This window comes from Diabrotica undecimpunctata, unplaced genomic scaffold, assembly GCF_040954645.1.
Source record: "Diabrotica undecimpunctata isolate CICGRU unplaced genomic scaffold, icDiaUnde3 ctg00000258.1, whole genome shotgun sequence".
Lineage (NCBI taxonomy): Eukaryota > Metazoa > Arthropoda > Insecta > Coleoptera > Chrysomelidae > Diabrotica > Diabrotica undecimpunctata.
In genome coordinates, this window is record NW_027311911.1 from 263,342 (window position 1) to 290,487 (window position 27,146).

A 27,146-nucleotide genomic window follows, 5' to 3' on the forward strand; every position below is an offset into this window, starting at 1 on the left:
CAGTGCGCGAGTGAAATTGCTAAATGTGTCGATATAGAAAAAGCCGAGAATCGAAATACCGCGAGTGATATAAAAGCTTTTATAAAAAATCGAGTTTTGCAAGTGGAAAAACGAATGGCAATCTTCTCAAACATCACTGAAGCAAATTAAAAATGACGTTACAGCTTGGCAACCTTCAACCAGGAACAGAAGAGAACAATTGGTGATAACTAGATTACGAATTGGACACACGAGACTTACTCACTCATATTTACTGTCCAAAAGTGATCCACCTATTTGTGAAACATGTAATGTACAAATAACCGTTAACCATTTATTAATTGAATGTCATAGATTTGCCCATTTTCGTCTTACATTTAACATACCTAACAGTTTAAGTAATTTATTAGGCACTAATTTTTCTGTTATTAATATCGTAAATTTCTTAAAATCTATAGGAATATTTTATAAACTCTAATTTTGTAATTCTGTAGCCGCCGCTAATAACCATTATGGTGAATGCGGCTGTAATTTCTAAATAAAAAAAAAATTGTTCAGAATTTTCAAGACAGTCAGTGAATCAGTTACAAATAGTCCAATTGTTTAATATAGTGAGTTAAATGAAGATTAAAAATTATGCACATTTATAATTATACACAAATAATTATTGAAGATTAAAAAAGTATATTAGAAGAATATTAGTTGGATATTGTAAGAAATTAAAATTATATTATGATTGGAGATTAGTATAAATCAACTTATAATAATTGGATATTGGTATATGGAAAAGAAGAATAAATATAAATGCTGTTTTGCTGGTTTGCTTGGTGGTTTATAAATGCTGGTGAAGAAAAATATATCTTAAATTGGTAGAAGCTGATAATTGGAAAAAGTAATCTCACAAAAACAAGGATAACCGAAGTACGAAGACATTCAGTGGTGATTAGAATCTATATAGTGAAAAACAGTTCATTTAGGCATTCAGTGAAAGAAAGGTACAAAATTTTGTTAATATAATTTAGTTAGTGTCATAACAATTTCAATTTTGAAGATAGTTTGTTTAAATTTTACATTGTCTATAGAATTTAATTAGTTTTATAAGAATATCAATTTAAAGATAGTTTATTTTAAATTTACATTGGCTAGGTTAGATATATATGTGTGTTTCATAATAGTTATAATAAAGATAATTTAAAAAAGTACTTACAAACTAATTCTTTGAGAACCGCGATAAAAACCCTATATTATTAAAATACTCATTGCTCATCATTCAAACAAACAATACGTCATAATAATATATATATATATATATATATATATATATATATATATATATATATATATATATATATATATATGTATATTATACAATGCCTGAGATTTATCCTATTGTTTTATTTTTAACTTTATATACTCTTATTATTAGTCATTTAATACATTCTGTAAAATTGCCACCTATTCTCTTAACTTTTCTGTTTCATTTTTACTAATCGCTAGTTCTCCTTCCAATCAGCAACTTCAAGTTCCAGAATATCTTTTTCTTTTCCGTGGCCAGTTGCTGACCATATTGCAGATAGAAATTGATTGTTGCAGATTCTTGCAGATGAAAATTGAGTTCTTAAAGATCTATACTTACTAGTATTTCTAGTAGGACTATGTGATCGATTTCTGGATGTCGACCTAAACAACCTTCTGACCTTATTCTTTGGTTCTCCTTTTTCTACCTAAGATTGGCTTCTGCAATTGTTTTATAAATCTCCCATTCTTTCGCAGTTAAACAACTTCTGTTTTTATTTTGAGTGTGTTGTTGAAGTTTGTGCGGTGTGCTTAAAACTTGGGATGAAACAGGTTGTTCGTTATCTGCGGTTGTGACTTCTTCATTTTCTCGAAATCATATTTCTTTTAATTTTGTGCTAGATCTGAAAATGTTTTTCGCCGCTTTATACTCCTGGGTTGATATAAGTTTCCCATCTAACGTTTTGTGATGTTGTAATCGGAGAGCTTGTTGCGTTTCGACATCGTGTACTCCATCTATCAAGTCTAGCTTGGGCCCGCCAAATGCAATTATCTTATTGCAGGCTTTCGTTACGTTTGTGATATCAAACATTTAGCTGACTTTGGAAAAACCTACTTTAGATGATGCCAACATTCTTGTTTCTAGAGCTTAAACGAGACAGGTATAACTGATTGTGGTAGAAGATTGATTTAAAATTTGGCTCGAGGACTATTAAAAATGTAGAAAGAGGAACAATAAATTAAGATTGCAATCTTACTACCATTTATACCGTAATACGCAATGTAATAAATTACAATTTGAAGTATCACCCACTGACGTGGGAATAAAAAAATAGAAGCATTAACAATTATGTTATTTAATGACTAACTTTGTTACTATAACTAACTTACGATCTAGTCAAAGTTTGTTTGTAGAGTTCTTATATTTAAACCTCCAATTCACTGTACGCGAAGCACAAAACACTATAGCACTGATACAGATTTAACTAACTAGAACATGAACTAAGGATGTTTTTTTGAGTTTTAAGAAACTTAATTTATTAACAATAAGCTTTGGCAGAACATGTAGCTTTTAAACTATAAGCGAGACTAAAATACGCGAAAAGTTCTACTATAAACTAAAAGCGTCCACGTCTAGCTAAATTCAAGCTACTAAAAAAAAAGTGTCAATTTTGGGTTAATTCTAACTTCTTACTGACTACCTTAAAACTTCTAAATTTCTATTTTTGAATGTTTTTTTATTTTACTACGAGAGGGGCGTAACAGTTCTTAGATAAATTTTCTACAGAAATTTATCCAGGTTGCATCCTGAAAAAGTAAATGCAAGAGGTTTTGCCGTCGAATGTGAAAGGTTTTAAAAGTTTGCTAGTTTTAATTGTGTCTGATTTAACTGTTAAAAGTGATTAGCGACTTGTTAGATTTTACTAACACGGTGTTACAGGTTTAATATTTCCTTTGTTAATTTTCCTTATGTGGTCGTTGAAACTAGAAATAGAATAGACAATAAATTGGCTTTGAATTTATTTTATAAAAACTTACTTAGTTATAGTTTCATAAAGGGCTTGATTTTTCTTCTAGTAGTATCTTCATGTATCTTTCAAATTGTTCTTCTTTAGGTTATTGTTTTCTTATCAAATGTTTTCTTTATCAAAACTGTCACATGTTAGGTTAATTGCAGGGTATGCTTATCTTGAGTGACATGACATTTAACCTCGTCTGACAGGTTATTTGAGATCAACTTCTAAAGGTCAATTTATTGGTTTATGAAACTAAAAGTTTTACTTTGAATTGTTGGTCCTAATAGGTTGGAGACAGGATATCTTGTCATCATTTCGTTTAAAAGTTGGATTTGTGGTTTTTTTGAGTTGTTTTTTTTTGAGGAAAAAAGTTGAGATTTTTGGGTTCACGTGTGCCAAGGGTACTGAATATACAGGAAATTTCTGGATTTAAAACTCAAATTCACCTCAACAGGATCAGGAATAAATCCTATTTGTAAAATAGGCGCTTATAGCAGATTAAATTCTTGATTGAGAATTATTTTACATTAAGGTCACCTTACATCAACGGTAAGTCCTATCTAAGACCTATTATTCCATCAATCACAACTTAAACACTTACTAAGAATATTCTTTTACTTTCAGACCTTATATATTTATTTTATATTCTTCTCCTCCTTCAAATCTTCTCTTTGGTGTTTACTTTTTATTGGCTTCCATACAAGCTGTTCGTCGTTTGGATCTACAACTTCAAGAAGCTGATTGTAGGGTTATTGGATATAAAGAAGACCAAGCTATAGACCCTAAGAAGGAAAGTGGACAATAAACTTGGTGAGAATTAACCATTTTACCTTTCCTGCAACCATCTTGTCTACCTTACCATATTTGGGATAATATTAGTCACATATTCAAATAGTTTATCTGTGGTTACATACAACTGATGTATTTATAATAACCTTCTCTTCCACCAGACGTTTAGATAATTAAAACTATTAATATCTGAAATAAAAGTAACCTTAAATTATAATTATTAGTAGTTTAAAGTATAATTAGATTAAGTTACAAAATACAGACGGTGTGATATAATATTAGGTTAGAAACTTACCGTTGACAAAGTAGTGTGCACCTAAGGTATATATATATATATATATATATATATATATATATATATATATATATATATATATACGCTGTATATATATATACGCTGGGGTTATTCAAATCATTGTAATAATCCATATTCTTTGCCCTAAGCATAAAATTATATTACAATTAACCTCTCTATTGAATAAAAATTTAAACTATAAACATAAAGTGTAGTTCTTGACAGGTGACAACCATAGATAGGTGACAACAACACCTCCGCTGGGTTATGGCTAATGGTCTGATACGCGGCATTATTCGATAAATTTGGCCATAACATTTTACCCACCCAACTCTCTGGATAGATATTGGATTTAAACCAAATCTTAAAGAGCTGGTCCGACTATTTACCACCTTTAATTTATAAAAATAGAATATAAAAATAGAATATTTTTGTAACAACGGAGCTCGGTACACGACCTATACGTTCGACGGTAGCTTTAAAAAAAGGTTTTTTTTTAAAGCTTTTAAAATAAATTTAAAAACAGATTCTACGTACGCACTTTACCTTGTGGATCATAATAATTTTTTTATTAACCAATTTTAAATACTTCACATCCATAATAAAGGCCTTAAGCTATGAATATTAGAATCAATGGAAATTAACAAATTAAAAAATACAGATATAATTATGAATGGCCAACTTGATACCAACAGTCTCCCCTCCTCAATTTATTCAGTCAAAAAATATAAAATGTAAAAATGCATTCTTTTAAAGAGCTTACAACTTTTTGGAAATGGCGACAAGTTTTTTTTTATTTTGTGTATATCCCATCTCCAAAAACTCGTTTTTTATAGTTTGACTTCAAAATACATAAAATTCACTAAAAAAACAGTTTTCCGGATTTTTGAAGATAGTGTACCATACCGAAAAATCCGAAAAAATCAAAGATATAGTTTTTGATCAAATACATAAAATAAATAAGCATGCGGCCAACTGAAAAAAGGAATATACACTTTTTTCGAAAAAAAATTCCTTTTTAGGTTATGCACACTCAAGCTAAGAATCTATAAAACTAGAAAAATTGCGCTTAGTCTTATTTTTTAATCACATAAAAAGTAAAAACGTGAGAATATTGATTCAGGTTGCGTCGATCTCAAAAAATATTATTACTCCTGCAAAAACCCTTAAAAACTGTGAAAACATGGTTTTGTGAAGGGTTTAAAGGAGTTTCACCAAATTTTTAACAAAATTCTAATGTAAACGAATCCCATATTTCTGGCAATTTTCCCTTCAATCTTTAATGATCTTTAATTCATTTTAAACTCTTTTTTGAAGTATGACAACCTGCGCTATCCTGTTGGAAGACAAAATTTTCCGCTGATGTTAAACGGTGTTCCCTAATCTGTACAAGAGATTCATTTAAAATATTCAAATATTTATCCGTGTTTAAAATCCCATCTATAAAATGTAACTTTTCCATACCTTTAGACGACATGCTGCTCCAGATCTTGGCAGATGCAGGAAATTTGACTTTTCTCTTAAGACAGTAGGGATGGAAAGCTTTATTTTTCCTGCGAATCACGCGACTCATACTGTCTTGTCTTTAACACACACTTCAAATCTGGACTCATCACTCCATTGTATTGAATCCCATTGCGACTGAGTCCAATCTTTATTCTCTTTATTTAAACAATTTAAATTTATTAAAAACAATTTGTACTAATTTTTTCAACTATAAAATTTACCTCCTGAGTGGTTCTTCATTCAAAATAGGCATAAAATCTAAAACCTCTATTGACTTATTATTTAATAAGAAAATTTGGCCACCGGGTGTAAACATTAAATGGTCTACATCTTATTTTACTTATTCACATAGCTCCCTTAGGGTTTGGTTTCAGATCTCTGGAGACCTAAGCCTCCTGTAGAGTCTTTCTTTTCTCACAAGTTTTTAAAAACTTTACATTTTCTTTTTTACTTAAATTTAACACAGCCACCTACAACCATTCTACTTTTGCAGTTCTTACATATCTTGTCAATATACTATGTATATATAACTATCTCTACCCTAATCTCAAACGTAGGCAAAACATTCTCATTCTCAATTTGACCGATTCATTATTGTCAAGTTCTGAGAATTCACTGTTTTTGAGAAACTATTTATCAACCCAGAACACTTCAGATTCCTTAAGGAAACGTACCCGTCCTTTGTGCAGAAAGTTTAAAATGGCATTTTAAGCTTAATTTATTGATATGCACGGAGGTTCTAAGCGATTCTAAGAACAAAGGTACCACCCTATCGCATCAAGAACGCATCTCAAGACCAGCCAAGATCCGTGCCATCGTCAAATGTGCGTCCAGTATACGTATAGGTTCCGAGCGGTGCACCAGCCTCTAGATATCTGTCGCATTCACGAAAAGGTAAGTTAATCTCATAAGAATTGACAGTAAGTTATTAAATCTGCCAATTGTGATTTGAATTACAATCATCTACATTACATATCCATTTATACATATTGCATTTATTGTTATTTTAAATTAAATATTAATCAGGAACCTTATTAAGTTTTACGCAAAACATAAGGTAAGACTTACAAATTAAAAAAAAAACGGGTGTGGCAGTCCACTGGGACTGCCGGTAGAAGTTACACTTCTATACACGCATTCGCCGTTACAAATTTATTTGGGAGTCAATCTGCACAATCATTACATATGTAATGCTATAGGTAAGACAGCAGAAAGAGAAACAGAACTAATAACAACTTAATAACAATTAATAAACAACATTTGATCTGTAATAGGAGTATAGTAAATGAAGGATTGAATCAATATTTTGATGAAAATTTATATTTTTATTTTTATATATGTATGAAAGGAGTTGAATGCAAAAATTTTTTTACACATACTCTGGAGTAAAATTCATTATTTATTTTGTTATTAATATAAAAATACAATACAATACACTGCAACATAATTGAATATAATAATACAATACAAATTAAAATGCAATATTTATAAGTATTTAAAAATGACAATAATGTACATAAAAAATACACTACAATACAGTGCAACATAATACAATACAAATCTTAATAAAAAAGTCCTCCTCGACTGGGAATCGAACCCCGGTCTCCCGCGTGACAGGCGGGGATACTGACTACTATACTACCGAGGACATGACACATACGCATTTCAAAATTGACAGTTCTGGGTCATACAGTGATTTATTGAGATTATTATTTTGAAATACAAAACATATCACATAAATAATAATATTAATAACTATTTTATTATATATATATATATATATATATATATATATATATATATATAATATTATATGTATATATATATATATATATATATATATATATATATATATATATAATATTAAATATATATACAAAAGGAACATTTTTATACTCGAGAGAGGAAGAGAGAGAAAATATATCTTCTGTCTCTCTCTTACTCATTATCTTACATATGTAATGCTTTCACAGATTCACTCCCATACAAATTTCCAACGTGGAGCGCGCGTATAGAAGTATAGAAGTATAACATAAGAATGTCATTATGGGTTTTAAGAAGGAAAATCTACTGAAGATGCAATTTGTGCTCTAACAGCAACAATCTGCAAAGCTCTTGACAATGCAAGACCAGCTCTTTTTATACTTGTATATTTATGACAGGCATTTGATACTGTTTCACATAAAATATTGCTAACTAAACTTAAAAAGTATGGTATTAGAGAGTTTGCATATAATATACTAAAAAGTTATTTTCTAAACAGGCAACATCATGTTTATAAAGATGGATAAATTAGTAAGGGAGGAATTATATCCTATGGGGTCCCGCAGAGAACAGTCTTAGGACCAATTATCTTCAATATTTATATTAATAATCTATTTAGACTGAATTTACAGGTAAAATAATAAGCTTTTTAAATGACATAGCTATTTTCTATGATGCAAATACGTGGAGTAATTTAAAATAAAAAGCCGAAACAGACTTTGCTGCAATTCAGAAATGGTTTTAGTTTAATAAGCTCATCTTGACTGTAGATAAAACAAAATATATGCCATTTATATCGTATTTAAGTAACCTCTCAAATATTGGCTCATTAGAAGTCGATGCAAAAAATGAAATTCCATATAAATACGAGATTAAATATCTAGGTATAATAATTGCTAAACATTTACAATGGAATACTCAAGCACTGGAATACTTATGTTATATCATATAGTTATTATAGTTATTAACACACAAAAACAACTAACCAACTTTATCCTTAACACATAATCAGTTATTGATGTCCATGAACTTGTAACTTAAAATTTTTTATATTTACCAGGTACCAAATGTTGTGTTTTAACATACAGGGCCTTCTATGCTTAAGTTATAAGGTCAATACTACATGAAAATTACATTACAAAAGTATCTTATTTTATTTGCTTAATAGCACTTTCAAATATATTATTCCCTATTTCACCCCTCAATAATAAAGTTTCAAGAATCCAACTTCCCACATATGTCTATTTTGCATTTTCCAGGTATCAAATTTTGCAAAACATAAAAACATAAAGGGCCTTTTATTAGAATCTTTATTTTACACCACTTTCTTCAGACTTATGTATAGTTGGTTGCCTATTAATACCCACACAATTTTTCACCACAATTCATTACAAATACATTAATCAATAAAACAATTCATGGTCTTAACATAAATTCAGGACAAATTTACAATTTAAAACTACAACATTGATGGTTGCTACTGTTATATTATTTTAATTTTAATTTTAACTTATTCAATTTTTAAATATTGCTGACTTCTGTCATATTTAGACAAATACATTAAGTTACACTGACTGCTTTGTTCGGACTTCCGTTCTAATATGTCAATATTGTCATTTCAATCAGTTGCTATCATCAAGTCCTCGTAGACACTTTGTCTCAGGACCAGCAACTTTATGTAGAGTCGTACGTTGCTATGTTATCAAATCCACTGGTAACTTTAACATCTTAATATATAAGACCGAATAATGTAAACTTAATTTTAACCTATAACTTTTAACGGGTTTTTACCCAGATATTTAGTGGCTCAAAACATGTATACCTATTAAGTATTAACCACATTTTGTATTATTCTTGGTCAAAATATAAATTTCACGTTCTTTTAACTAAAGTGGTTATATACTTTTTAGGACACTGATGATGGAATATGAATTTCGAAAACGTTTCGTCTTTATGATATAGCCCGATTGGGTTTTTAATTACATACCTTTTATAAAGGATTTTAATAAATTTTTTTATAGTTTCTTATTGTTATATTTCTAAATATGTTTTGTATGTGTTCTTCTTGACCTTCTTGTTATAATAAATATATTACTTTTGACACTAAAGACATAATTTTACAACGAAATTTAAAAATTAAATATTTAAATATTAATATTTTTCAGCCTCTGATCATTCACAAAGTGATAATACTAATGCATTAAGCAGAAATGCATCTTTTAGAGAAATTCAAACTCCAAAGAATTACTCAGAACATAATGAAGAACATATAAAGGACGTACCTATTGAACTTTTCACAGTGAGCAAGATGGTAATTACTACTAGTAATGTAGATAAGTGTATTGTAGTTCCAAGAGAGTAAAACGTAAATTTTAAAATAAAAAAGTATGGTATCACCTTTGTTATTGGTGTCTGGTATTAGTTTCTGTCTGTCATCTATACAATATATTATCTAGAGGTGCGTATACATATGCGCGACAACAACATTGAACGCGACACGAACGCGCGGCGCACACACAGCGCGAAGTGCGAGGCTCGCATATCTATACTCACTTTAAGATAAATTTTTGCCATTCTGGTATTTTATCTATGACATTTTGTTTTAATTCCTTAACATTTTTAAAATATCAAAATAATCTATTTTTCAGTACTTTCGCCGTTTAATATTTTTATTGGGAAGTAACCATAATTTTAGTTTAAAATACGTTTATATACTGCTATATTTAGTTGAATTTTTTTATAGATCTTCTATTTGGATATAATAGATATTTTTTAAGATGTATTTTATAGTCCAGGTGAATCGTATTTGATCGTTTTTTGCTTCAATTGCTTTGAAATATTGTTAAAAATGATAATTCAACTATATGTACACTACCAAAGGTGGATACAATTTTTTATTAAACAATTAGTGAAAAAACTGAGAAACATTCAATGTTTTTTCTTCTTTTCGTTGGTATATCTCGGCTGCCGTACATTTTAGAAAAATTTTCTAACGACAAAAAAGTTTAACAATTAAATATCCTATTAAAAAAATTGATTTTAAATTAAGAACATAATAATTATTATTGCAAAATCAGTAAAAACAATTCAAAAAGGGACAAAAATAAAATGTTTTTTAATATTATTTTTCAAGTATTTAGGATTGACATGGAACTTTTAAAATTCACCCAGAAAATCTATAAAATAAAAATCAATATACACAATTTTAGCACAATCAGTCAAGTAGTCTTTCCAAAATAATTTTGTAATCCTAACTTTTAAAAACAAGTTATTAATTTTCAAACTTATGCAGAGCTAACAAAAAAAGCTTTATATACTTGTAAGTTGTCAAATAAAAGTCAAATTAATGAAATTATTTGAATAGGGGAACCTCGGAAATATCTTAAACAACTGTATAATTTTTAAGCTGATAAACAAATACAATAACTTATTCAATTTTCAATTACCAATTTTTTTTCTAAACTTACTTTAAAAGTTGAGCAAAAGACGCGTATTTAAAATAAAAACATTAATATTCGTTAATTAGTTCCGAAGTTATGATAAAACAAAGTTGACCGGCATTTACACCAATAGAACGAAGGTTTGAGATCTGTTTTTTAAACAGTAATAATATTATTAATAATAATGTTGTTTTATTAGGAGTAAAATGATAATTTTTGTGGCGAGGCTGTACGCGAGGCCAGCGTAGCGAGTTCGATATTAAGCCGCGGAACAAAAAGTTATTTTTACTCCGAATAGAACATACAATTTTTTTTTTTTTTCAAACGTCCCAAATAATTTTTATGTCACTATGGCTACTTCAATTGATTTTCACTTTGACAAATTAGAAAAAACACCGATTTTTGCGCTACTCGTTAAGTTTTGTGAACGTTTGTGTTTATTGTCGCCCAAAAGTACGAGTATTATGTCTGATTCCGAAGATTCCACGACATCGTGGATTCCTCCAAAGATTTTGTGTACTGCAAAAACTGTAACCAACGGATTGTTGCCTATTAATCCACTGTGGTTTACAAAGTTTTTGACTTTTACCTTTTTATGCGTAGGCGTTTTATGTCTAAGCGTAAAAATAACATTTTTATATTGTCAATCACGTCACAAAAATTAATACTTTGTGATGTTTGAAAAAAATACCTTTGTTGTGCCAAGTATGTATACACATTCAGATGGCAGTGTACGGATATTTAATAACACCGTTACCAATTCTACTGCCATTGTAAATTTTGCTACTTTTGTAAAATAAGCAGGGCCAAACTCAGGGTAGACTTGTATAGATATGTTTAGGTAAGTTAAATTTTTAATAGAATATTCGTGATTGAAATATTATTCCTAAAATCTTTTTATACATAATAAAGATTATTTGTTGGTTAACCACAAGTATTTAATTATATGAACTACATTATTAGTTTTAACTACATCGTTACCTTTAGTGGACATTTATTAATAAGTATTTAATAAAAGTGGTTTAAGAAAATACCCCAGAAATAAAAGTTTCACTTATTTTTTTTTATTTATCTTCCGAATTTATGTATCTTCAATCGTTTAATGACATTGTAATAGGGTAAATGTTATCTTGCATATTGTATATGGTCCAAAAATTATTCTCCAATTTTATAACATGGTTGAGGTAATTTTTCCAATGTCCATTGTTCAGTACTTTTTCATAATATTCATAAATCAATGTTTTAACGGCTTTTTTTGTGAAACTTAAATTCCTAGAGAACACATACCGCTTCACTTCATTCCACACGATTTGTATTAGGTTTGGTTCACAGTGATAAGGGGAAAGTCTTTAGGTGTGGATATCTACGAGGTATTGTTTGTCACTGTGATTCCTGCATTGTTCAACAATACAATCAACTTTGTATTTGTCAGAAATATTGTTAAATGCTTGAGCACTTCTTTTTTTAAGTAATTTTCTTTAAAATTAATATCTTCTTCATAAAGCCACTCCTCAATTTGACATTTTAGCCAATATTGTTTGGGAAAATATTCCCTAGAATGATAAGATGCATTGTCCAGTACAATTACATTATTTTTATTTTTTGTGAGATTCGGTATTAACATGTGTTCAAACCATTTCTCAAATAGATTTTCGTCCATTTTTCATGCTAATCTTCAGTACCTTTTTCTTGCAAAAAAAAAGTCAGGTCAGGACCTTCAACAATTTATCTTTGTTTCCTGCATGGACTAAAACCAATCTTGTTCCTTTTCCTCTCGTAGTTTTTAAACCTGTGGTAAGTCCATTTATAAAAGCCTGTCGTCTATTTTTTTATTGTTGTATATTGTAATACTTTTCAGTTACTTTATTTCCTTAAGAAAGTTGCGCCTCCAAGCAACTATTTGTTGTTTTTGTATTAGGATTAATCTTCTACCCTGCTTGCCATATATTAAACCCATGTCGTGCAATAGTCTTCTCAATGTACTCTTAGTAAAATTCGGAAGATGCTCCGTTTTATTAATTTCTTTTAGTATTATGTCAAGGGTTGGAGGAATGTGGTCCATAAAAAAACCGTGCACTGCTTGTCTTATTGTAAAGCAAGTTACTGTGTCCGATTTTTAATCTAGACAAAGTCCTGTTATCTGGACAAAGAAAAGATTTACCTTTGAAATTGGTGTATTAATCGTAGCAAGCAGAACAATAGTAGAGTTGTATCTGCCCGTCGTGACGCCGGCACGCGGCTCGAAAAAAAGACGTAACCGATTAACTGGATGCTTTTCGTACGCTGTCTCGACTTAAAGTGCTGTCTTCAGATGGTCAGACCTTCTGACCGTTCTTAGGTGGTCTATGGGATAAGTGCACCCACATAAATCAGCGCTATTGTAATGCACTTTTGAATGGCGAACTAAATACCCATAGAAATATGATACTTTACAACGTTTTCTGTGCTTGCAACATATATTACAAATAACAAAAGAGAAGTCAGATTCTTTAAACTTAAAAACAGACTACCTGTGCTAGCCAGTTTGACAATAAGATTTTACTGAATAGACGAAAATAATATCCTTTAGAGTAAATAAGTAATTAGAATATACCAGTAAATAAGATCATATTATAGTACAGTAATAAAAATACTAAATGTAAAATATAAAAATAAATACTAAATACTTTCCCAAACAATTACTGAAATACTTTTATCATTTACTGTTTAACTGTTACAAATAGTTAAAAACATTTAACACTATTTTTTGCACATTCGCTATTTCACAAATTATCGTTTTTAAATTTTATTATACTGGCGGCTATTTTGACATTAACAAGACACAAACCTCTGACAACAACCGAATATCAATTTTGATGACTCATTAATTTTAGATTTATAATTATATTTTCTTCATTTTCAATTATTTTTTATTGCCTTTAATTGTAAATTCAGGTAGACAAAGTTGGGTGTAATTAAAAGGATATTAAGATCAAAAAGGGATTATACAAATAATTATTTTATTTCCAAAAATTGCAAACAATTTTAAAGAGAAGGTATAAAACCGAAACGACTAGATTCCTCAAATATAACTTTCTATTTTAAAATACCAACAGACAAATTGTATAATTAAAAAAAATTTCACAAAAGGAAAATTTGTTTTCGTTTTAAATTCATAAATATTTCCCAAATTATAATTCTTTTATAGCACGCCCCATAACTAACGATTAAAAACTTTGACAATCTTGTAGTTATTTTTGACATATAGAAAGCACAGGTCACAGGAAGAAAATACGGTAAATACCATACAAAAGGAGAAAATACATCGAATTTTTCTCATTTTTTCCACAAATTGTTTAATAAAAAACTAAGCGTACCCTTTGAAACTTACGCATAGTTAAATTACCAGTTCTAGTAATATTTCAAAGCGATTAAAGCAAAAGCTAGGATCACATATACGATTTACCCAAACCAAAACCGACACAGCCATGTCTATTATAGGGGACATTATTTTTAATATATTTATCTTCAAACTTTAAATCTTAGTTCTCTTGGAGGTATTTTTATTACTTTAGAATTTGTTTGTTACGTTAGGTTGTAGTCAATAGATTTTAGTATCTTTGTAATTACAAATTGTTTTAGAATTTTTATTAAAAATAACATTAATTTTGCAGTTTTTAAGTCGTTTGTGGTAGAAGGTCAGATTTGGTGCAAAAGTGTTATAAAAATAAAAATTAAATTTATAATATTTTAATTGATTGTCTATACCGATGATTACTTTCTACCTATATTACTGTATTTTTGGAGAATTTGTAGAATATTTTTTACAATCATATTTTTTTCTGACCTAAAATTTATTCTGGTTTGAGATTTTAACATACTTTTGTTGTCAACTAGCTTTTATGTAGGTAAAATTAAAATATTGTTTTTATAATATGGAACTGAATAGATTATTCACAAACCTACTCGAATTATTATTTACAGTAAAACTTTATTTATTGACTACGTACTTGTAAATACTAATTATTATATACCATTATTACATAATACACCTAAATTATTATATCTTTATCTAATATCAGTTTGCTTCTCAATAAAATTTAATTTTGAAAATTCTATGAAAACCAAAAAATATACGAAAATTTCGATGTAAAATATGGAGATAATTAATTACATGTAATTGGTCCTTGAAATCAGTTGACGTTAATTTTATTTACAAGTTAAAGAAGCGTAACCTAACCTAACCTAACTTAACCTAACCCTCTTTTCAATGAAGTCGAACGTCCACAATCGCCGAGGATAGTTTTCTGTACAAGAACTCTCTTATCTAGAAAGCAATCAAGATAGATCCGCCGAATTAACAAGTATAATAATGTTGGAACATCATATAATGTTTATTAAATTGCTTCCATCGGGAGTTCTATATAGTGGAACTCTAAGGGTAGTTTACCCCCTGCATGGGTAACCCCCCGTTACACAAGGGTGACGACAGATCCAGGAGAAGTTATGAAAAAATGGATCAACGAGGTCCCTTTTGAGGGTCAATTCAGCGCAGAAATTTCAGACCACTAAGGTAGGTGAAAACATATCTCTAGACAAATAAAGAAGTCTACATTCGATGACTGATAAGTTAGGAGAAAGTTTAATTAGCGAATATGACAGAATTTTTAGTTCTTGTAATTTCTTAAATGATGATAAATATTTAAATGCAGATACAATTTACGTAGACAATTTAATAACTAAAACAGATATAACAAATAAAAATCAAAGTATAGATTTAAACTCACATGTTCATAGTCGAGTAGACTCCAATATAAGTAAAAATAGAGACTGTTAAAGTCTTAACATAATCACCAATAATCCTTTATTTTTTTGTTACAATTATTAATAAGACACGTAAATATATTTTCTTATTTTCCGTATATTTCAACTAAAATAAAACGAGTTTTTGTCTCGTCCGCTTTTCGTTGTCTTCTACTAAAACAGGTTGCTTATTTTATTCAATACACTTTAATATTATTTTACCGCCAATTCTCCTCTTTTCAATATTGAAAAACATCATTTTTACGACCACAACTGGCAATTGCTAAGTTGTTACAGAAAACAAGTTTTTTATCTACTTAGAATTGGGCCAACAATATCTATTCGTTTTTAGGAACTCGTAAAAGGCAATAAATCTTTAGTTTTATTGTTTTTATATAGTTTCTTCGTAATTTATAAAAAAAATGGTTTTTTAGAGCCCACCATTTGTAATAGGTAAAGCTCGTTAAAAATGTTACAACCGTTAAAAGTTGGCGGTTGTTTTTCTCTATAAAAGGTTGAATCAAAGCGGCATTCAGAGACTTCGTTCCCGGTGCTCCTACCGGACAGTATTTACTTCAAGACTCCTCTCTCAGTCTTCGTTTTCGGCCATCGTACCAAACGTGATAGTTACTCTCAAGACTTCGTATCCAGACTTCCTGCTCGGCTCTAGTGCCAAACAGTTCACATTCAAGGCTTCCCTCTCAGACTTAGTACTCGATACTCAAGTAGGATAGTTCTTGCACGCGCTCTACGTAAACCTTATGTTCGTGCACATAGCAGAAAAATAAATAATTAGTGTTAGTTAAATACTTTTGTAAACTACAATCTTTTGTAACTAAAATGCAACGTAAAATAAAGTGCCAATAAATACAACAAGCATTATTATTACCAGTTCAACTTGGAAATTATTTCGACGAAGGATTATTTAATCCAAGTTCACATACTTAGCCAGTTCCAATGTCTGGCTCGCTTCTTGTATTGTAGAAAGGAGACAATCATAACAGAGACAATGAAGAAAGCATAACCGCGAACAAGACCGAAGAAGAAAGACAAATTGGACGTAAAAGAATTACAGAATATCTTGTGATAGTAGTCTTAAAAAAATAAACCATAAAAAATGGAGCAAGGAAAACATAGTCGAAGATAAAATGGCAGGAAAAATAGAAAAGTTAAAAAATACAATACCGAAAATGCATGAAAATTACGGAAAGTTCATCGACAGGATGCAGGCTCAGATATAAAATCTGCAGAAAATATTAAGGAAAAAGAACGAACATAAAAGACTATATAAAAAAGCAAAAAAGAAGAAGTTTAATCAAGAATTCCCTTCTCTGTCGAGCAAGGAGAGATAAGTAAAGAACAAATAATGAAAATAAATTAAACCACACCTAGCCACGAAAAAAAAAACAGGAAAAGAAATCACAAAAAAAAATAAAGTGCCTGTAATTAAATAACAGTCGGTCAATAAAACAGGAGCTGTCTTCAAAATAGCAGAAGAACAAAAAATTTACACAGTAAACAAGATATCAAGAACCAGCAAAGAATGCCTTATTCAGACGAGAAACACTGTAAACTTCCGAGGAATTAAACGTTAAATATAATGTAGATCCAATTAGCATTAGCAACATGAAGTCAAGAAAAAAAGGTAAAAAACCTCTTCCAATAAACATAATGGAAGTGGAAAAAGAAGATCTACACAAACTAAAAAATATCACTAATATCAGATACATAAAAGCGGTTATAGAAGACTTTACCCAACTGTCAAGGATTCCATCATGCTAGAAATGCCTACCATAAGATAAAAAATGTGTTAAATATGGAAAACCACACATAAGTAAGGAGTGAAAACTCCCGATGGACAAACCAGCCAAATGCGCTAACTGCCAAGGACAGCGTTCTGAGAGCTAGCGATGATTCCCAAGCATACTACACTAAAGTAAAGAGAGAGGTTTTAAAAACACCCAAAAAAAAAACAAAAAACAAGAAAACCAAAATGTGTCTTAGGCACAAGCAACACTAAAAGAAACTTCAGTCACAATATTAGACACCATCACAATAACCAATGAAGACCAAAGAATTGAACTCAACAATATGGTCAACCAGCTGGCTTTAAAAATGATCCAGGAAGCGATAAAGAACTTTTCACTGAAATAAATAGAGAACTAAGGTGATACCTAAGGATAGGATCCTTTAATCCAGGAGGACTACAATTAAATGCAAATCTGTTGGACGAGATAATTAATAAATTAGAAATGGACATCGTAACGGTCCAGAAAATAAAATTAACACAAAACATAAACATAAAATTGCCCGGATACATGTACAGGAATAACAGAGCAATGGCATGGGAAACAGTCATTCTAGTTAAAAGAGGAGTAAACCACAGTATCCAATAAACACTAGCACTAAATACTATGGAAGCTACTACAATAAAAGTACAGATGAGACAAGGGGAGATAGGGATTACCTGAGCATATGTGAGGCCAAGAGACTTACAAAATCATGACGATCTGGATGCGTTCCTTAACACAGAAGAACAATACATAATCATAGGAGAACTATGATCGCCAGATCCCTAAATTGGAATGATAGAATTACAAACAGAAATGAAAAAATACTAAAGAACTATATTGAAAAAAAAAGATACCATGGTTATTAAGCCTATCGAATCAACACACTACCAGATCGGAGATACCCTACTCAGATATGTGTATTTAGTACTGACCAAAAATCTAGCACTACAAAACATAAATACAGTCGTTAGATGAAGGAACAGGAAATCACAATCCCATACTAATAGAAATAGGAACATGGGAAGTGAAACGCCCAACAATAAGGAAAAAGAAGAAAACAAATTGGCCAAAATAAATATATTACTAAGCGAAGGAAACATTCTAATAATAGAAAATCCAGGAGATCTAGAATAAAACCTTTTAGAGTTTGAAAATATTATAACATAAGCTCTAAAAAACAGTACCAGATAAGAAAAATATACGATCCATAGGAAAATGTTTAGGGAAATAAACCCTGAACTAAGAGAAATAATAAGGGAAAAGAACAGAGCCAGAAAAAAAACTAGAAGAACAACAATCCAGGAAGACAGAAACAGCACAAACTGAGTAAACTGACAGGTCAAACAGGCACTAATAGAATGCTAATTTAGAAACAGAAGCAAAAATGGAATAAGCAAGTAAAAGAAATGAAAGAACAAGGACAAAACATGAACTAAATATATGGAGGCTACACAAAATATTAAGGAACCATTAAAAACCAATTTCACCACTCCTCGGTGAAAAGGGCATCGTATACTTCGTGGAAGATAAAGCAGAGGTGATAAGGAGCACTCTCTCGAGAGAGTGTACATTAAATTAACACCGAGATGAAGATATTGACTTTATCGGAGAAGTCGAAAAACCAGAAGCAGAAAATCCGGAAAATCAAGATGGCATAAACCCCAACATCTCCAAGAGAAATAAGCGGGTTAATCAGGAAAAGTTCGCCAAAAAAAGTCCCTGGTTTGGAAGAAATACCAACAGGGTTCTAAAGTCTCTCCCAATCAAAGCCATTGTTTATTAAACAAATATTACAAATGCAATATTGAGATACAATCTCTTCCCAAATCGATGGAATTGAGTTCATTTGAAAATGATTCACAAGCCAGGGAAGAACGACATTTACCTACAAAATACAGGCCGCTTACCTTACTTTCAGCAGTAAGTAAAATAGCAGAAAGAGTCATACAAACCAGGCTCCAAACAAAGACAGGCCAGCTTGGGATAATTCTTGAGGCACAATTTGGCTTCATAGCACAGCACTCAAGCGAACATTAAATACTCCGACTAACCGAATACATTGCATGTGGATTTAACGATATAAAACAATATACAGGAGCCGCCTTTGTGGATGTAAGCAAAGCCTTTGACAGAGTATGACACCAAAGACTAGTATATAAATTGAGAGAATATGGTTACAGCGGGGACATGACAAAGACTAGTAACCTCGTACCTTGGCAACCGGAGGTTCAGGGTCGGAATAAGACAGGTTCTATCCGAACATGGAGTCCGGAGTAGTACAGTGGCCACTATTGCCATCCCTACTAACTGTAGAGCATACACACTCGCGATCCTAAAATCCGGGTCACCTTGAAAATCGCCGTTATTTCATTTTTAACGACCTTTATCGTAAATAATAATAACACAAATACAAACTAATGCATGTTTTTGAGAATTGTTGTCAGCTTAGCGGTTTCCTTTGTAACAAAGAATTCCAATAATGCCGATTGCGCGGAAAACTGTACATTTCCCAAAATGAACGGTACCTGTAACTGCCGCTTGTTTTAAATGTTTCATTTGTGCTTCGACTTTCTGTTCAAACGCAACAAACAAACGTTTATTATTGCCGCCATTAGTGTTTATTAGTGCCATTATTAGTGTTTATTATTGTTTATTTTTTGCCAAAAATGCCTTGACTATTGTTGAAACGGCACGCATTGTTGCGTTTGTGGAAGACGGTCACACTCAACGGCAAGTCGCAAGAGCTGTTGGCGTAAGCCTTTCTACGGTTCAACGAGTGCTTCAACGCTTTCAGGAGACGAGTTTGCTAACTAGAGGACCTGGCTCTGGACGAAGAAGAACGACCACGGCACGAGATTACCGTTTTCTTGTGTTTCAGGCTTTACGAAACCCGACCTCAACTGCGGTTATGCATCGAAATTGTCTACAGGAAGTACGAAATTGCAATGTTAGCGTTGCAACAGTCAGGAGAAGAATTCGTTCTTCTGGACTATCTTCTCGGGTAATGGTCACAGGACCGCCACTTGGCCGAGCGCATCGAGTTGCACGACTAGCTTTTGCTCGATAATACGCGCACTTAGGAATTAATGATTGGAGCAAAGTGTTATTCTCAAATGAATCCCGTTTCTGCCTAACTGGATCCAATTAACGTGTAAGAGTTTGGAGGAGAACCGGTGAACGATTTTCACAAGCTTGCATTGCTCCAAGAATGCCATTTGGTAGAGGCTCGGTCATGGCTTGGGGAGGTGTATCTTCCAACTTCCGCACAGAATTACCCTTCATCGAAAATGGGTCCATAACTGCACACGAAGGTACATTACGAAGATTCTGGAAGAACATGTTATGCCCACCATGGCAGGGCTTGAAGAAGACGCCGTTTTTATGCAGGACAACGCACAACCGCACGTTGCCAGGATCAGTATGCAATACTTGGACGAGGTTAGAATTACGAGGTTACCCTGGCCAGCTAGGTCTCCGGACCTGAATCTCATCAAATATCTCTGGGACGATTTGAAAAAACGTATTCAAACCCATACACCTCCTCCTAACAACGCACCGGAGCTTAAGGATCTGTTAGTGAGAAAGTGGTATAACATACCTCAACATGTAATCCGGAGAAAAATTGAGAATATGTCCCGTCGTCTGCAAGAGGTTATTAGAGCAAGGCGAGACAATACACGATATTAGTCATTGAAATTCCACTGATGATTTACCACGTTCTGTATTTTTCATTTTTTCTTTCGTATGTCTGTTTCAACAATTTGGTTTGTTTTCTCCTTTTTCAATAAAAACAATAAAAAACCGTTTTTTTTTTCTTTCAAAACAAACATTGATGACAAATAAAAAATAAATTAGCTTAAAAAAAAGGTTATTACTGCACCAGATGCAAAAATATTCAAGAAACTTGAAATTTTCAAGGTGACCCGGATTTTATGATCGCGAGTGTATAAAGCTGATGTTCCAAGAATACCCGGAACTCTACTCAGCCTATATGCAGACGGCACGACTATAGCAGCGAAACATAGAGACCTGGATGTAATGATGAAAAACCTACAGACGGCAACGAATAGAATGAAAGACTAATGTATCAAATAGAAAATAACAATAAATCCAGAGAAGACCCAATTGTCTTCAAAAAGAGAAGGGATAAGCCACAAGAACAACCAATAATGTAAGATAGACTTATCGAATGGAAAATCGAAGCCAAATACCTAGGAGTCACATTGGAGAAAGGTCTAACGTTTACACCACATGTAACTGCAACAAGACACTAGCAGAAAGAGCGGTCATTGAAGGACTCACAGGAAGGAAAAACAAATTAACAACAAAAACAAAGATTTGATTATTAAATAGCATCATAGTGCCTAAAAATAATAATCTATCTCTATATGAAGATTTCATGAAGTTCAAATTGCAAGAAGATAAACACTAACTACAGTTGGACTTTAGGAAGATAAATAGATTTAGACACCACCCTCAAAAAAAAACATATATAAAAAAGAAACAAAAACCTCGTTCTCGGTAAAAAAAAAAACATTAAAACAGCGCAAACCAAAAAAAAATTAATAACATAAAGACAAAAAATTCTCTAGCACCGAGTCGTTGAACTGGACCCAGTTCGGAGCGGTGACTTGGCGCCCGGGCAAGCAAAAGTACAATGATAATATGTAAATTACGATGATAGTAGGATTATAGTGCACCCTGCTCTGCAGCCTAACTAGGAGTTCTACTTATTGTGGGTGTCCTTGTACCCAGGACTCCCATTTGACAATCATTTTGCCGATTTGTAGCCTCTATAGCACATTAGCTTGCTCATCAGGGTAGGGCTGGAGGATGATCTGGAGCATTTAGGCAAGGTTAAGTGGTTATATGGCCTATAAATACCTAGGTCATGAGATTCGCATAGGAAAAGATAACCAAACCGTTGAGCTTCTCCGTCGTATAAGACTGACTTGGGCAGCCTTCGGCAAGCTGAACCATATTTTCAAATCGTCTGATGTACCAATATGCCTTAAAAGAAAAACGTTTAATCAGTGTGTTTTGCCAGTGTTAACTTACGTACATGTCATTTTCTAAGAGGTATGCATGTCTCACAGGCTTTGTTCGATTCTATTGCTTGCTTGATTTTATTTACAATGAGATCTATACTAAATTTTAAAATATAGTTAATAGCATTTCTCCACTTCTTGCTTCTACATATAGGATGCATACATCTTGATATGAGAATGAAGATTTAAGTAGGACAAAGAAAAGAGATAATAGTTACAGAGTATTAAGACCTAGTAAAGTCAAGAAAGAGAAATAACATGGAATTTTTCTAGGGAATAAATAGGTAGAATGGGGAATGAAAAGAAAAAATAGTCATCATTCTTTTAGTCTTTATCTTTATGCGTGGCTTGCTTTCCTAATTTCATTTCTGCATAAGTCTGTCCTGCGCAAGCGTCTCCGCCAGGTCCTTTTTGATCTTTCTCTCTAAGTCACCTCAAAAACCTGCAGATCAGCAAATTTTCATATTGCGTGATTAACTTGTCGACGCCGAATATGACCAAACTATCTTAACCTATGCTCTCTCATTTTGGCATCAATTGATGCTATTCCTAAACTACCCCTAATATACACATTCTTAATTTTATCCTTTGTTGTCACTCCATTGAACGATCCATGCATCGTTCCCATTTCTTTTTATCTGCTTAACGTTCAGTTACGTACATCATAACTGGTGTTATGGCTATTTTATAGAATTCTCCCTTCAGCTTCATTGGAATCTTTGTATTTCTAAGGAGTTAAGGATTCAAGATCAGATGGATCTTTTAAACTAGCAAACAGTGGTCTTGAATCAGAAAGCACTATTTCGGTTAATCAAGGAAAAAATTCTTTATATGATAAATTAACATTGGTAAGTGTTCGTTTCGACCAACCTTGTATATCAAAATTTAATATTTCGCCATGTTAATCATTTTAGACAATAGTAGACCATATTAGTAATTTTATAAACATAAATATATTTTTTTATATCAAACCTCTATAATTCTACAGGGTGTTAACTTTGCTACGAAATTAATAAAAAAAACGTAATTATCTTTGAAACTACCTTATTTAACAATGCCAAAGCTTATTTGCATAAAGGTTTTAAACGATCTAATAACATGGGTATAAATTTACTATAATAATTAATTAGCCCCCAGTATGATCTAAGTTGGGTCACATCTTTCAGTTCAGGGTCCTTTTTTATTGCTTTCATTTTATCACAAGTAGGATGAGTACCATCTGTGTCTATGTGATGACACAGGTATTCAACTTTATCTTTAAAAAATGAACATTTTTGAATATTTACTTTTACACTTTATTTACTTATTCTTTAAAAAACCAATTCTAATTCTAATTCAAAGCTTATTTACATATTCCACCGATGTGCCAGATATAAGGATATCATACAAAAACAATGGACATTTTGTAAGCGTATCAAGATCAGATCCATGATGGATTGAAAGATGGTTAGCACACTTGATATATGTGTGTTTATGGTTAAACATTTCTGAAACGTTTCATTTACCTTGAGCTACTGATAAGCACCGAGTAAATCTATTAAGCAAAATACTATCCCCTACTTAGCTTGCAAAAATATTATCTGGCAATGACACTGAATCCTGCTTCACTTCCAGAAGCTTATTTACAGATACTTACTAAAAATCAAAGTAGATTCTAACAGCATCAGTGTACTTTTCAGCTACAACTACCATCGGAGAAGCCCATTAACTATATTTTACTGGTTTTGAAATACCTACCTAAACCATCTGATCTAATTTTTTTTTGACTTATGGTATAATAATATAAGATAAGGCATTGAATATATATTATTAAAAAGAAGTACAACGTTTTTCTTTATTTTACATTTGTTCTCAAAACGCTTGATGAGTACACACATTACCATCAAATAATAATCTATATTTAAATGAAATATATTTAAATATATTAATTGAAAGTATATGATTTTTTTTCTTTTTAATTTAAGCTCCACCATTGCTCTACATGATTTTGCTCTCACCAGGAGCAAATTTTAACTAAAATAAAATAAAATCAACAAGGAAAATAATTCCTGCAGCTGGCTGTATACCACGTATAACAAAAAGAGGTTAGTCTTTGTATGTGGGTATATTTTATTTTATAAAAACCCTTATTAAAAGGGCAACATTAAAAGCACGAACGTTTTCGGAACAACTGTTCCATCATCAGGTTAAAATACCTAAAATAAGTATAAACCATTTAATTACAGGAAACGTGGTTTAAAATTTTGACTAAGGTTAAAAAACAAAATGGTTATACTTACAGGTTACCATGCCTGAGCCACCAAAATATTTGGGTAAAAACCCTTTAAAATGTAATGTGTTACCAAAGATTGTACATGATGTTAATAATATTATATGATGTTTAATATTTTAATTAAATTTTACTTCAGGTAACATACACCCATGCTTAAGTGAGTTCCAGTGTCCGGAGAGTAAACCTCTTCAAACGGACTACGGCTGGTAACTGATTGATAAGAAGATACCCATGAACGGTGTCAAAAACAAAATGTCAATGTACCATGAAACAATATTAGTTAAACATAGTATTACTACAGCCAAAAAATTAAAAAACTTTGATGATGTTAAAATGATAACAGCAATCCAGGTGTTGGGATTTAAAAATTTTTCTATAATTATTTTATATTGGATATAAAAGATGTAAATTACTGTTGTTGTTGAAGGTCATGTTTAAGAGAATGACGTGTGCATTAGGCAGCTTATGTTACTCTTTATCGTATGGAGTGTGGTCTAAAAAGTGTAATTTGTGACGAATTAGCTTAAATATATGGAAATGTCCTTTTATGTTGCTTACATCTAGGACAAGGAAAAAAAAAATAGTATATATTTGTAGCTAATGTAAGACTTCGTATTTAAATGTAATAGTTTAATACTGCTCGTATCGTAAAAATTTTTAATATAAGTGAGTCCAATAGATTGAGAAATGGGATTAAAAATCTTCCGGCTGAAGGAATTAGAGTTGTAATATATGTGATTAAATTTAAAAAATTGAAAAGGCTGAGATCCTCAGAGACAGAGACTTGGCAAATAAAATATACCCACATACAAAGACTAACCTCTTTTTTTTTTTTTTTTTAAATAAAATACTCTTATTATTTGCCATTATAATAACATAACATATAGAATTTTTTATATAAAAATGATTGCACAAGATCATTCAAGATTCACGACGTCAGAATCCCACAGCGTTGCCAAAACATCAGAATAGTTAGTAAGTGAGGAATTTTTAAAATGACAACTATTTGTCAAACTGTTATATTAACAGTAAATATACTTAGTGGCTTCTGCAACACACTAAAATACATAAGAAAACATTTTAATACAAAATTATATATTCTAAATTTTAAACTTACCTCTTTTAGAGCATTAATAGTAAAAACGTTTTAACCATTATTTCTTGTTAAAAATAATCTATCTCATCTGAAAGATTATCAGCTTTCTACAGACTATTAGGTTGTTTTGGCATAGCCAAAATTACACAATTACAATACACAACATTAGCACAATTACAATACACAACAATAATTAGTTTTTAAAGGTATTAATATTGACCATTGAAGTGGAAGTTGTAAAATTAATTAATTAATTGTAAGTAAAATTTGTTCATACAGTTTTTTACCACTTAAATTAATTGATGTACTTTTTGTCATTTTAGGAGTGCAAAAAGGCCAATTAGGTATTTGACAGAGGTTGAGTTGCAAGAGATTGCGGAAAATTTGTCTGATTTTGACGAAGATATTGTTGATTTTAGTGATTCAGGTGGAGAACAAGAAATTATTGAAAGTGATAATTACGACAGCAAATCGGAACTATCTGGTAGCGATGATAATGATGATATATATCCGTTACAAGAGCTAGACGATGGTGATTATCAATTTTATATAGGCAAGGATGAAGAAACAATTTGGAAAAATACCCAAATAGCTTATGGCAATAAAGCCAGAGCAAAAAATATTATAAAAGAAGTTCCTGGAACAAAAGATAATGCAAAAATCATATTGAATCCATTAGATTCGTTTCTTTTATTTATAACTCCAGCTATGATTGACAGTATTGTTACTTGCACTAATATATATCAACAACAGAAGAGCAAATAATCTATCTTTCCAGAGAGACAGAAATTGCAAATTAACCTCTCGTAATCAAATTAAAGCTTTATTTGGGATCTTATTTATTCTTGCAGTAAAAAAAGGAAATCATGTAAACGTTCAAGAAATATGGGCAAAGGACGGAACCGGTATGATACGGGCCAGAGCTGCATTTGGTTACAAAAGATTCCTCTTTCTCCTTCGTGCTCTTCGTTTCGATGATGGGACACGAAAAGGTCGTGAACAAAATGATAAATTAGCTGCTATTAGAAGTATATACACAGACTTTCTAAATAATTGTATGAGTAATTACTGTTTGAGGAAATACGTCACTATAGACGAAATGCTTCACCCTTTTAGAGGACAATGTGGCTTTGTACAATATATGCCACAAAAATCAGTCAAATATGGCATAAAACTGTATGCACTTTGCGATAGCAGGTCTCACTATACATGGAATTTCGAGATTATTGTGGAATACAAAGAGACGGACCGTACAAATGTTCAAATAAACCATTCGATATAGTACAGCGTTTAGTTTCTCCCATAAAAAACTCCAAAAGAAATATAACAATGGATAATTATTATACTAGT

The 27,146-nt window shown here is 31.3% G+C and overlaps 1 protein-coding gene across 2 annotated transcripts in view; it reads left to right on the forward strand.

Moving 5' to 3' along the window:
• Positions 1-12,043, forward strand: part of LOC140431258 (transmembrane protein 145-like) — a 188,813-nt gene extending 176,770 nt beyond the window's left edge. For both annotated transcript variants that reach the window (XM_072519198.1, XM_072519197.1), the window contains exon 12: positions 9,531-12,043. In XM_072519198.1, the coding sequence (XP_072375299.1) occupies positions 9,531-9,727 (197 nt within the window). In that variant the 3' untranslated portion in view covers positions 9,728-12,043. The remainder of the gene's footprint in view (positions 1-9,530) is intronic.
• Positions 12,044-27,146: the final 15,103 nt, after the last annotated feature.